At 39.7% G+C, this 10,683-nt stretch overlaps 1 protein-coding gene across 1 annotated transcript; it reads left to right on the top strand.

The window, feature by feature from the left end:
• Positions 1-3,198: 3,198 nt before the first annotated feature.
• On the top strand, positions 3,199-10,390 carry LOC309710640 (tripartite motif-containing protein 14). Its single transcript, XM_082540280.1, has 7 exons — positions 3,199-3,517; positions 5,207-6,150; positions 7,271-7,366; positions 8,272-8,520; positions 8,623-8,645; positions 9,006-9,160; positions 9,299-10,390. The coding sequence occupies exons 1-7, from the start codon at positions 3,268-3,270 to the stop codon at positions 9,841-9,843; spliced, it is 2,262 nt and encodes a 753-aa protein (XP_082396406.1). The 5' UTR covers positions 3,199-3,267; the 3' UTR covers positions 9,844-10,390.
• The last annotated feature ends 293 nt before the right edge of the window (positions 10,391-10,683 follow it).

Below are 10,683 nucleotides of genomic sequence, written 5' to 3' on the forward strand. Positions count from 1 at the left end.
TAGTTACTAATAAAACTAAAACTAGCTCACTTTTGAGCATCTTTTCTCCTGGGACTTGGGCTTCTCTGTTGCATTGTATACATTTAGATGGTTAGTAAGTCTCATTATTACTTGTTCAAATCTGCTTGGAGTTTGGAAGAAGGATTCAATTAAACTGTATTTTATTTATATAGCACCAGATCACAACAGCAGTCACCTCAAGGCACTTTATATTTTAAGGTAAAGACCTTACAATGAGACAGCCATCTGCGGTGACCAGCAGGGGGTGAGGGGAGAGATGTAGGACAGAAGACATTTTGTGGAAGAGTAGGAATCCAAACTAGGAGCTGGTTAAACAGAAGACAGGCCTTAATTCTACTACTAGACAAACTCAGAAGTACAAGTCAGCCAGTAAGCTAGGATCAAAGAGCTCTATTGGAGGGATATGGTATGGATGAATGCATAATGGGTGCATTGTAATGTACAGTGTTGCAGAAAAGTCAGTGTGGTCACAAAAGATTAATGGGTACATGGACATCTATGCAGAGTTTCACTTTCAGGCTCTAGTGATGAAATTTACTCAAACCCAAGTGGACTCGCTCAACTCAGTGACACTAAAAATGTAACACTTGCTTTAAACTTCTTAATTGACTCCATATTGGAGCTGCTCTTCCTTTGCAGGTAGAATTTCCACACTTATTCCAGTTGTTTTACAATCCAACCAATCTATGGTAAGCTTTCAATAGCTACTAACAAAACAAACAATCACCATCTTCCTGTTTTGGTTTTGCAATCATTCCTTCATTTTCCAGGAGCACAGAGTGGCAGAAAGAATTGCTGTTTGAAGGATTGGGACTTACAAGGAACTAATATCGAACCAGTGTCATAGTTTTAAGGGACTGCATTTTTCAATAGGGTTCTCTTTCATAATTATAATTTTTCTTTTGAAAAGAAACAGAATTACATCAGTGATATGGTCACATCTGCAAGTGCACGGGGTACACTTGGGTCAGGTCTTGTTTCTGGAAATTTTCTTTGCGACAGCTACACTCTAAAAAAAACTAAATGCAAATAGAAGTTAAGGAGCCAGTACACTGAACTCTTTATCACTGAATGAGATAAAGCTGCTACTACAAAATAAAAGCTTTGAAAGAACAAATTTAGATTTAAAAGAAGGAAAATTATAGAGTGTTTAGCGGTTGCATTAGTATTTGAAAATAAATGTATGTATGTATTTCTTTATTTATATTTATGTTTATTTATTTATTTATAAATGTAAAAGGGTAATAGTTTTTTCCCAAATACTTTCCTTAATAATTCAGCTGCCATAAAAGGCCACGTCTCACTTCATGTTGTAGGCAACCCAAATGAAAAATGCAGTTATGTTTGAGAGCTACAACCACTATGAGATTATGAAAGATTAACCTCTCACTCACAATAGTCCGTTTTTATCCGTCTCACATGTTTTGAGCGCAAAAGCAAAAGAAATTCCACGCAGAAAGAAAGAAAGAAGAGAATTATTGTTCCCATCTAGTGTTTTAAGGAGTAACACCAACAACCCCCTTATGGCAGCTCAGACTTCAAGCACTCAGTACTGCCAGATTTTCAACTCAGGAGTTGTGCTGTGTATGGCTTATGTGCCTTATGGGAATCTGTGGGGTATACGGGGGTGAGATGAAGAATAGCTTCATTTAGATTTAATTATATTCCAGTGCAGCTCAGTGTGTGAGGGCATAAAATCACTGCAGTAATTCTTATTTTAACTGAATGATCAAGTGTTATGTTGAGCTTTTCTGTCACTGTACATTTATTTTCTTTTCTTTTTCTTTTTAAACACAGATCATTTAATGTAAAATATAGTTTCTGTCAAACTCGCTGCAACAGGATGAGTCATGAAGGAAACGAAGAGAAAAACTGGAAGGAAGTTGCACAGGAACTAGGGTGGCAATTTCCCAACAAACTAAAAGTAGGGCAAGCGTGTGTTTGTGTGGGACAATGTGGGATACATCAGAAAAATAAACACACAACAAAGTATGTGTGTACAGCTTTTGCATTAGTATGCCAAAGACATGTATAGGTCATTTAAATTCAACTTTTCCAACACCCTTGCTAAGTAAATAAGGATAACAGGAGCTCTTCATATAGTCTTATTTTTCTTATGCTCTTACTGTTTTGAATTCTGGTAACTTATTTCCAGTGGCTGTTCTGTCTGATAATCAACTTTTTTTTCTGCATCTCTTTTCAACACATTTGTCAGTTCTAACAATTTAGAGCATATTATGAAACTCACACATAGTGTGTTTCTTTTCGACATACCTACCCTTGTGCGAAATCAAAAAAAATAACTAGCAAAAACCCCAAATACTCTGAGAATTTCTTTCCACTAACTTAAGTCAGTTAAAACCAGTACCTGGGTATCTGTTGTCACCTCAGTGGTTTTTCTTTGGGGTAGTTTTCATCATATTTGCTCAAGTACAGCTTATGACCTTGTGGTGACTTGCAAGTTCACTCACTGGACAGAGAATTGGACTCATGGACTTAAACCATGATAAAGGTCTTAAATTGTGGAACAGGGAGATGAGGGACAAAACTCCAATACAGTCCTATACCTCGGCATCCTATCTGAGATATTCTAGACAAAGATAAAAAGTGCTGCTTACTTCATTTTAGTTTTTTAAAATATCGCACAACATAAAAGACCCAGTTGCCTTAAAGCGCTTTATGTTGCAAGGTAAAGACTCTACAACAATAATGAAAAAACACCAAAATTCAGATAAACCCTTAAGAGTGAGCCCTTGGCAGCAGTGGGAATTTAAAAAAACTCCCTTTTACCAGGAAGAAACCTCTGGTGGAACCAGGCTCTGGAAGGTGTAGCCGTCTGTTTTTGGGGGGAAGGTTGGGGCTGAGAGGAGAGATGCGGGACAGAGAGCACACTGTGGAAAAGATATCCCACAGAATGAGCTTGGCATAAAATGGCTGTATTCATATTCATCTTCTGAGATATTAAATTGGGTGGTGTAGCACCGGATGGAGAGCAGGCCATCTAAGAAGGTTGATGACTTGGTGAATGAGGCATGTTGTATTAAGCGCTTCAGTGTTTAAGTAGAGTAAAAAAGTGCTAATTAAATTAAGATCAAACTTCAGAGCAGATATCACATCTGCATGCATCTGCATTCGACAGACTGTACCTTTAACTCCCTGCCAAAGGGGGAAAGCGAGATTCAAATATCTGGCTCCGCCTCTGCTGCATGTCGTCGCGGAAATAGAAAGTAAACAGGGCAAAACAAAATGGGAGCATCGTTGGATACTCCAGCGAGGTGCCCTCTCTGCACCGAGCTGACCCGGGACCCGGTTACTCTGAAGTGTAACCACAGTTTCTGCCAGCGATGCATTGGAGACTTGTGGAGCATTAACCCGAACGGGCCGTACCATTGTCCGGAGTGGAGGTGTAAAACCGAGTACCAGACTTTGCCGTTTCATAGCAGTTTGATACGGTCACCAACTCCCCGAGGACAAGCACAGCCTCGCAGCACTGCAGGTACTGTTAAGGTGATTAGGTTAACATTTAAATTGTAACCGGACGAGTGAAATAACGGCCCTTAAAACTACAAACGTGAAAGCGGGATTATAAACTAATGCTAGCTAGCTGCTAACGTCAGAGGTCTCCCGCTCACAAGCAAAATGGGCGTTACGCATATGTTCAGTACTGTAAACTAGACAACTAGACAGACTACTGCATACTTATAATCGCATTCTAGCTGTAGCTAGTAAATGTTCACTAGTTTACTTCTAATCCAAAGACCTTAATAAATAGCAAATAGGTTGCGCTTTCTAAATGGAAGATACCATTTGATCAACCTTAGGGGACGTAAGAGTACTATAAAACTAGTAGCACATGATGGTCTAATCTTTAATTTGCGGGAAAAAAGGTTTTAGCAAACCAGAACTTTGTTATGTGCATGTATGACCAGTGACAGATAAAGTAACATATTTTTCGATTGTATTCATTTATTGATGGATTATGTGAAATGAAGAACTCACAGTTTAGGTTAAAAGACTATATTTTTGGTGTCTTTTTTTTTTTTTAGAGCCCAATTGTACCAGTGGCAGCTTCAGGTGAACGCACCACTTGTCTGTTGGTCATGTAGTCGAGTAGGCATGCACATCCCTACTGCAAACAGTGCTAAGTTGTTGCGTTTTGTGTCATGTTGTTTGGCCAGGTCTCATCTGTAAAACAAATCTGATCTCAATGGGATGTGCTGGTAAATAAAGGTAAACAAATACATGTGCTTAACAGTGGATGGAGCCTGCAGGAAAGAAAATCAATAATACTATTTCTAGCATTTCTTTGGTGTTATATTATGTTGTTAAAAAGGACAACAGACTCTATCTATGATACATTATACATCATTGCCAACTGCTATACCATTTGGGCTCTAATCTTCTAATCTGTCGTAGTTAGAAATATTCATATTTAACTGTTTTTGTGAGACTGTTAGATTTAGATTTGAGTACTAAGCAACAATTTTCAGCATTTCAATGTCCATCCATTTTCTTAACTACTTATCCGACATAGGCCTACGGGAGTGTTAGAGCTTATCCTTAACCCTTCTGACAACGAGTGAAAGACGAGGTACATCCTGGTTGCCAGGACTAACACAGAGCGAGAAAGCTGTAAATAGTTAAATAACTTATTCACCTAGTAATCACCAGTAAAATGCCTTTCATATAAAAGTTGGGGGAGTAAAAACCCATAATGCATTCTTAAATAAAGTCTAATTGAAGTAGTATAACATTTAACACTCAAGTGAAATACAGGTACCTCAGAATTTGATTGTATTACAGTTCTTGAGCAAATTTCCTTTGTTTCTTGCTGTCACAAGGTTTAAAACAGAATATTTTAAACAAAGCATTAGCTCTTGTGTAATTTAATGGGAGCAGTGTTCGGCATTTGTTTACAGTGTCACAGATCAAAGTCCAATTAAAACTCTGAGATCAAAGTTTGAACTCTTTTAAAGCAAATAGACAGCAGGGTTAAAAGTCTGTTTCTGACGTGTGATCATGAGTGTAAGCAGCACCTTTAAACCTTTAATGCACTGAACAGTTACATCTGTGTTGCTTACCTTCCTTCCTTACAAGGCAACATCATCACAGAACTCCTAAGTAGTTAGTACAAACTCAGCCTTCTTTAAAAACAGTTTTACTTATATTTTATTTATTTTTTAAGGTTCATCCACCAGTAACAATGAAGAAAGTACATCTGACTCGAGTTTAAGGAGGCCATCGCTCACCAGCCGACTCCTCGGAAAGAGGAAGGCCAGCGCACCTGTACCTGAACAGCCTGAAGCAAAGAGAACAACTGTCGAGAGCCCCCGTGCATGGCCCAGTGACACAGAGATTCCCACCACTTCCTTGTCAAATAACACTGGGAAGTCAACTGCCGTGGAAACATCTAAGAAAGTAGTAGAACCAGAATCTTCCCAATCTAAAGAGGGTGATGGCTCAACCTCCGAGGAGAACTCTGACAGCAATGGAGCATCTGCAAGCGGTGGGCCACAAGCCATCTCAGTCCAGCATAAATCAGAAAAGGCCATCATACTGGATGACTCTGACAATGAAGTCGACATATGTGATGCACCTCCTCCTGCAACCCCCAAGAAAGACCCGCAAGTAACTGGGGTATGTGTGACACCAAAGAAGCCTTTGTCAACTCCCACCTTTCCTGCAACCTCAACTCCAGGAAAAGATAAGCCTCCTGTGCACCATGCTGGCAAGTCATCTCCGATTCCAAGCAAAATTAATTTACCTGCTTCAGGATCCTCAAGTCATGTTGGCATCTTCTCCAGGGCAGAAAACAAAAGCGCCAGCCCTGTGCCCTGTCATTATTGTCCTAAAACTCGGTGTCAGTCTGCAGTGAAGACTTGTCTGGTGTGTGGGGCCTCCATGTGTTCAGAGCACCTGCGGCCCCACCTGGACACCCCAGTTTTCCAAAATCACACCCTGGTTTCTCCAGTGGAAGACATTTCCCTCTGGAGGTGTCAGGATCACCACGAGATAAACCGTATCTACTGTCGGCAGTGTGCAGTGTGTGTGTGCACTGTGTGTACCGTCATAGGTTCCCATCGTGACCACGAATGCATCAGCATCAGGGAGGCAGAGAGAGAGCTCAGGGTGAGTGCTGCTGACTTAATGCACGTGAGATCTGATTTCAATGCATAGTACCTGAAGATAATCGGATGAGGAATACTTACACAGATACACATGGGGTAAAAACAAAAATATAGTGTTTTGTGGGAAATCCCTTGCAGTGACCGAGCATCTGAAATATTTGATCTGATAGATATCAGAAGATGAGGTGCTGAGCTGGGTTAACTTTGGACTGGTTGCGTTAATGCGCCCCTGGAGTATAAAAGAAGCACACATCCAAAAATATTTCAACTCATCTGCTTGTTCCGACAAGCATAACGTTAAAACAAACACTGCAAGAATAACGCAGTCTAACACACAAACACAAGGCAGATAGGCAGCAAACAAAATCATTACCACTGTAATCACTTTTTGTGCCCATAATGATCTGTAAGCAGGGTTATATTTGGCAATGGTGAGCCGGTCTCTAAAGTAATCTTTGCTTCTGTTTCCTGATATTTGGTTTCTTAATTTTATTCAAAATTATCTAGTTGTCTCTCGTCTTTCTGTGTGGTCATGTATCTTCAGTCTTTTGTTTGACCATTTATGATAGCGGATTATTTGAATATAGAATGACCGTTCCTATGAGTTTACTTGCTATTTTGACAGCCATTTTTAACTAATCATTCGTCATGTAACTTCTAGATGTATTGTAGGAAGTCTGTTATCTTCCAATTTACACTGTTGCCCCTAGCAGATAAAACACAGGTCTGTTTATTCACATGGAAAATGTATATGGTTCACAAAGTTGAGAACATGACAATCAGAGATTAAGAGGGATACCTTAATGGTTTTACAAGCAACAGCCATTTGTATCTAATTTAGTACAAAATAATGTTTTTCAGTTGATCTAAGCTACCAGCTTATTAAAAATAACCCTCATCATTTTAGGCTTTTCTCAAAATACGTCTTGGGACTTTATATTTTGGAGAATCTGCTCAAACTACTTTGCTTCAAATTCAAAGTGGCGAAGAACATAGCCTGAAGAACAAAAAACATGTAACTATCCAGCTGTGAGCATACAGCACTTGTGGCTAAATATAGATATAATCAAAGCCATAGACTCGTGACTTGTTTTTAAATCTTTGTGGACATTTTTCCTCAGGGAAACCTGAAAGAAGAGATCAAACAACTGCAAGAGGCTGAGCAGCAAGTGAAGGACCGAGTGACTGAGCTCGCTCAGAAGAAAGAGACTTTCAAAGTGAGTTGGCTAAGTATGTTGTTAAATATACATATGTTCGTTCTGCTTAGCCGCTAAGAATTACAAGAGATTTTCTTTCACACCCATTGCATTGAAATTTAAGGGGTTTTTATAGAAGTGCATATAATTGGCTAAAATTAGTTAATAAACTTCTCCAGTTCTTTGTTTCATGTCAGAATAGGAAGACTTTATACAAGTAATACAAATATTAGGCGGCTTTGTTTGAGAATGTAAAGAAATTAAGCTTAAGGTTTTTAGGTTAGGGTTACATGGTTGATTGCTGCCCCCAACTAAATACTTCTCCTTGAGTAATAGTCATTCATTCAAGTGATTAATTGACGAGCTGTTTTTTTTTTTTTTTGTATTTTTAGGGCATTAGTCCCAGGGTGCTACATTGCAGCACAAAGCTTTATTAAGTTGCAGCAACTCTTAAATAGAATCTAACACTGAAGTGAGTGGCCGTACTAAAGTAATTCTTTTTCCCATCTGCAAGTATGCTAAAGTCCAAGTGGGATAAATGTTACCATGACTGTGAGGGTCCATGCAGATGTCCGTCTCCCTGCCTGTTATTTTGACCGTGCAAACTCTTCTGCAGAGACCATTCTGTTTACGACTTACCGAGTGTTGCCACTTCCTTCCGACTCTTAGGAGGCAGCCTTGAGTCATTTCTGTTGCTCAATCTGGATTTTATTTTGAGCTGAGGAAACCAGTTAATACAAAAAAGGAAAACATAAAAATGCCATGTTTGAAATTTAAATAGACTGGAAAAGCATCTTACGTTGAAATCTTTGCATTTCTGAAGTGTTGTACGGTGTACTAGTAATCGGAAATGAGTAATAACTAACAGCAAAGAAATGCAATACTACCGCAATACTACTACATATATTTATACTGTGTCTGTCTAGGAGGTTTTGCGTGAAGCACAAGCAGGAGTGAAGCAGCAGTACAGTACCATCAAAGAGGCCTTGGAGCAGGAGGAGCAACTGGCTCTTCAGTGTGTGAAGAAGGAAGAGAACAGAGTTTTGGGGGGACTAGAGGAGAAACTCTGCCACCTCCATAGCTCCCTTCAATCCATCCAACAAGGCCTTCACACGCTGGAGAATCTGGCTGACACCAGAGGCGACAACTCTTTTAAGGACCAGGCCTTCATCATGGTCAGATCATTTTTGTTGGCTTAAAAAATATATGCATATATTTACTGCTGAATTATTAATGTTTGCATAGTAAAATGCCTTTTCTTTTTTCTGACATTGCAGGAATACAGCAAGATTGCCCAGCTGTAAGTAATATGCTTTTAACTTCTGCTTTGCAGCAGTAAAATTGTCCGCTTGTTGAACATTTCACTAGCTGAATGTGCTCCCAGAAAATCAGTTTTGTAAACATGCTGCATAGTCGTTTATTTTATTTTAATGAAAGTACTAGTTAGCTCACCCTAGTTGGTAAAAGCTGACTTTAAAAGTTCTTTTGCAATGCAATCAGCAGGGATGGTGATTTGGAAAGCGATGTGACACTTTTGTGCTGTGGGTACAAATCCCACACACTAAGTACACACATCTAAGAAATGGAGATTGGATTTATATGTGCAATTTGCTGCACGATAGTCTTAGGGCTCATTACTGACTCAGTTCTCCTTCATCAGGAGTGGTGAGATGGGGAGCTATGTGGAGCAGTTTGAGGCCACGGAGGAAGTGAATCGTCCCCGGCTGAGGTGTCTGCAGCAGTGGACAGAGAAGCGACTGGACACAGTTGTCATCAATACACAAAGCAAAGATAGAGATCTTAACAGGCTCCTCTGTAAGTCATGTCTTGTTTATACTACTGTTTATACAGCTCACACAGCTAATTACGCCACAGCACTAAATACATGTGTTAGGATATTTAGTTAGTCTTAATTTTCTCATCTAAATTCTTCCTCTTTAATCGTGTACACAGATGGCACCATACCCCTCTTGGATTCAGATACGGCCCATCCTAAGCTGCAGCTGTCTGATAACAGCAGAACGGTGACCTACAGCGATGCTCAGCAGGCTTACATGGAGCACGAGGCTCGCTTCAGTTCCTTCCCACAGGTCCTTTCCTCATTAGCACTGGAGGGGGGGCGTTGGTACTGGGAGGTGAGCGTGTCCGTGGATGATGGTCGATGGAAGGTGGGGCTGTGTGAGGCTCAGATGGAGAGGAAAGGCCAAAAGGACAACTCTCGTCTGGGGTTCAACAGTTACTCCTGGTGCCTGGCCTGTGACAAAAGGAAGGTAGAGGCCCTCCATAATAAAGTATCAGTTCCTGTGGATTCAGATGGACTGCAAAGGGTAGGAGTGTTCCTTGACTTTGAAGATGGTATTTTATCATTCTTTAATGTGACACCAGGGGGCACTCTAGCTTTAATGCATTCCTACAAGCAGAGGTTTACTAATCCTCTTTACCCAGCCTTTTCTGTGTCTAAAACACACTTGTCTATCTGTGATTTGTTCGAGTCTTAAACTGCACAGAAGCACCATATCAGTTCTGCTGATTGATTTACAAACTTCATCAATCTGTGGTGCCTTTTTTAAGTGTTAATCTATTTTAGTAAAATGTGCTGTTGTGTAACTTTCTCATGGATGATAGATCTGTCCTACACTGCATACAATCCCTGACTTCTGCAAAGATCTGTAAATGTGATTTTTACATCATTTGAAAGAACTGGAATAAATAGAAATCCTATTCAATATACCTTACATGTAACAGCCAATCACTGGTAGTATTTTTTTTTTTTTTAATAGAAAGACCACACTTTTTTAATCTTTTTTTTTTTTTTTTTTTTTTTTGAGATGATGTATCAACAAATGAGAACGTTTTTAAGTGGTAGGCAAGTTATCAATGATGATCAATACACAAATATTTTGGATAGTGTTTCTATTTTGAATATTTGTTTTTTTTTAAATCTTCAGATTGTACTTTACATATCTCGTCTTTGTCATCCTTATTGCTCCTGTTGTGACTCATTTGTCTTTCTACTGGAATAAACTGTCAGAGTTTCCAAAGCTGCGTTACTGCGTGCCATGATTCTTCCCATGGGCCTTTAAATAGAAACACAGGTGTGCGAGTGGGTGATGTGTTTCCCCACAACAGGTGACAGTTGGCGTGTTAACTTTTAAATTTCACTGCTCCCACAGCATGGGAGCTTTACTGACAACAAACACTGCCTTTGACACAAACCCCTGATAGGATGGCAGACCGAAGCAGATGCTAAATTGTCCTTTTCTTTGCAAAGTCTGTGGCTCATTTATTCTGACTAGGGGTCTGCGCAGTTGACGTCATTGAGTGGGATCAAAGTGGTA

The sequence above is a fragment of the Aulonocara stuartgranti genome (assembly GCF_965226115.1).
Source record: "Aulonocara stuartgranti genome assembly, chromosome: 7".
Lineage (NCBI taxonomy): Eukaryota > Metazoa > Chordata > Actinopteri > Cichliformes > Cichlidae > Aulonocara > Aulonocara stuartgranti.

Coding starts and splice junctions, on each gene's coding strand:
- LOC309710640 (XM_082540280.1), top strand. CDS start 3,268: ATGGGAGCATCGTTGGATACTCCAGCGAGGTGCCCTCTCTGCACCGAG. Junction 6,151..7,270: donor AGGCAGAGAGAGAGCTCAGG/GTGAGTGCTGCT, acceptor ATTTTTCCTCAG/GGAAACCTGAAAGAAGAGAT. Junction 9,161..9,298: donor AGATCTTAACAGGCTCCTCT/GTAAGTCATGTC, acceptor TCGTGTACACAG/ATGGCACCATACCCCTCTTG.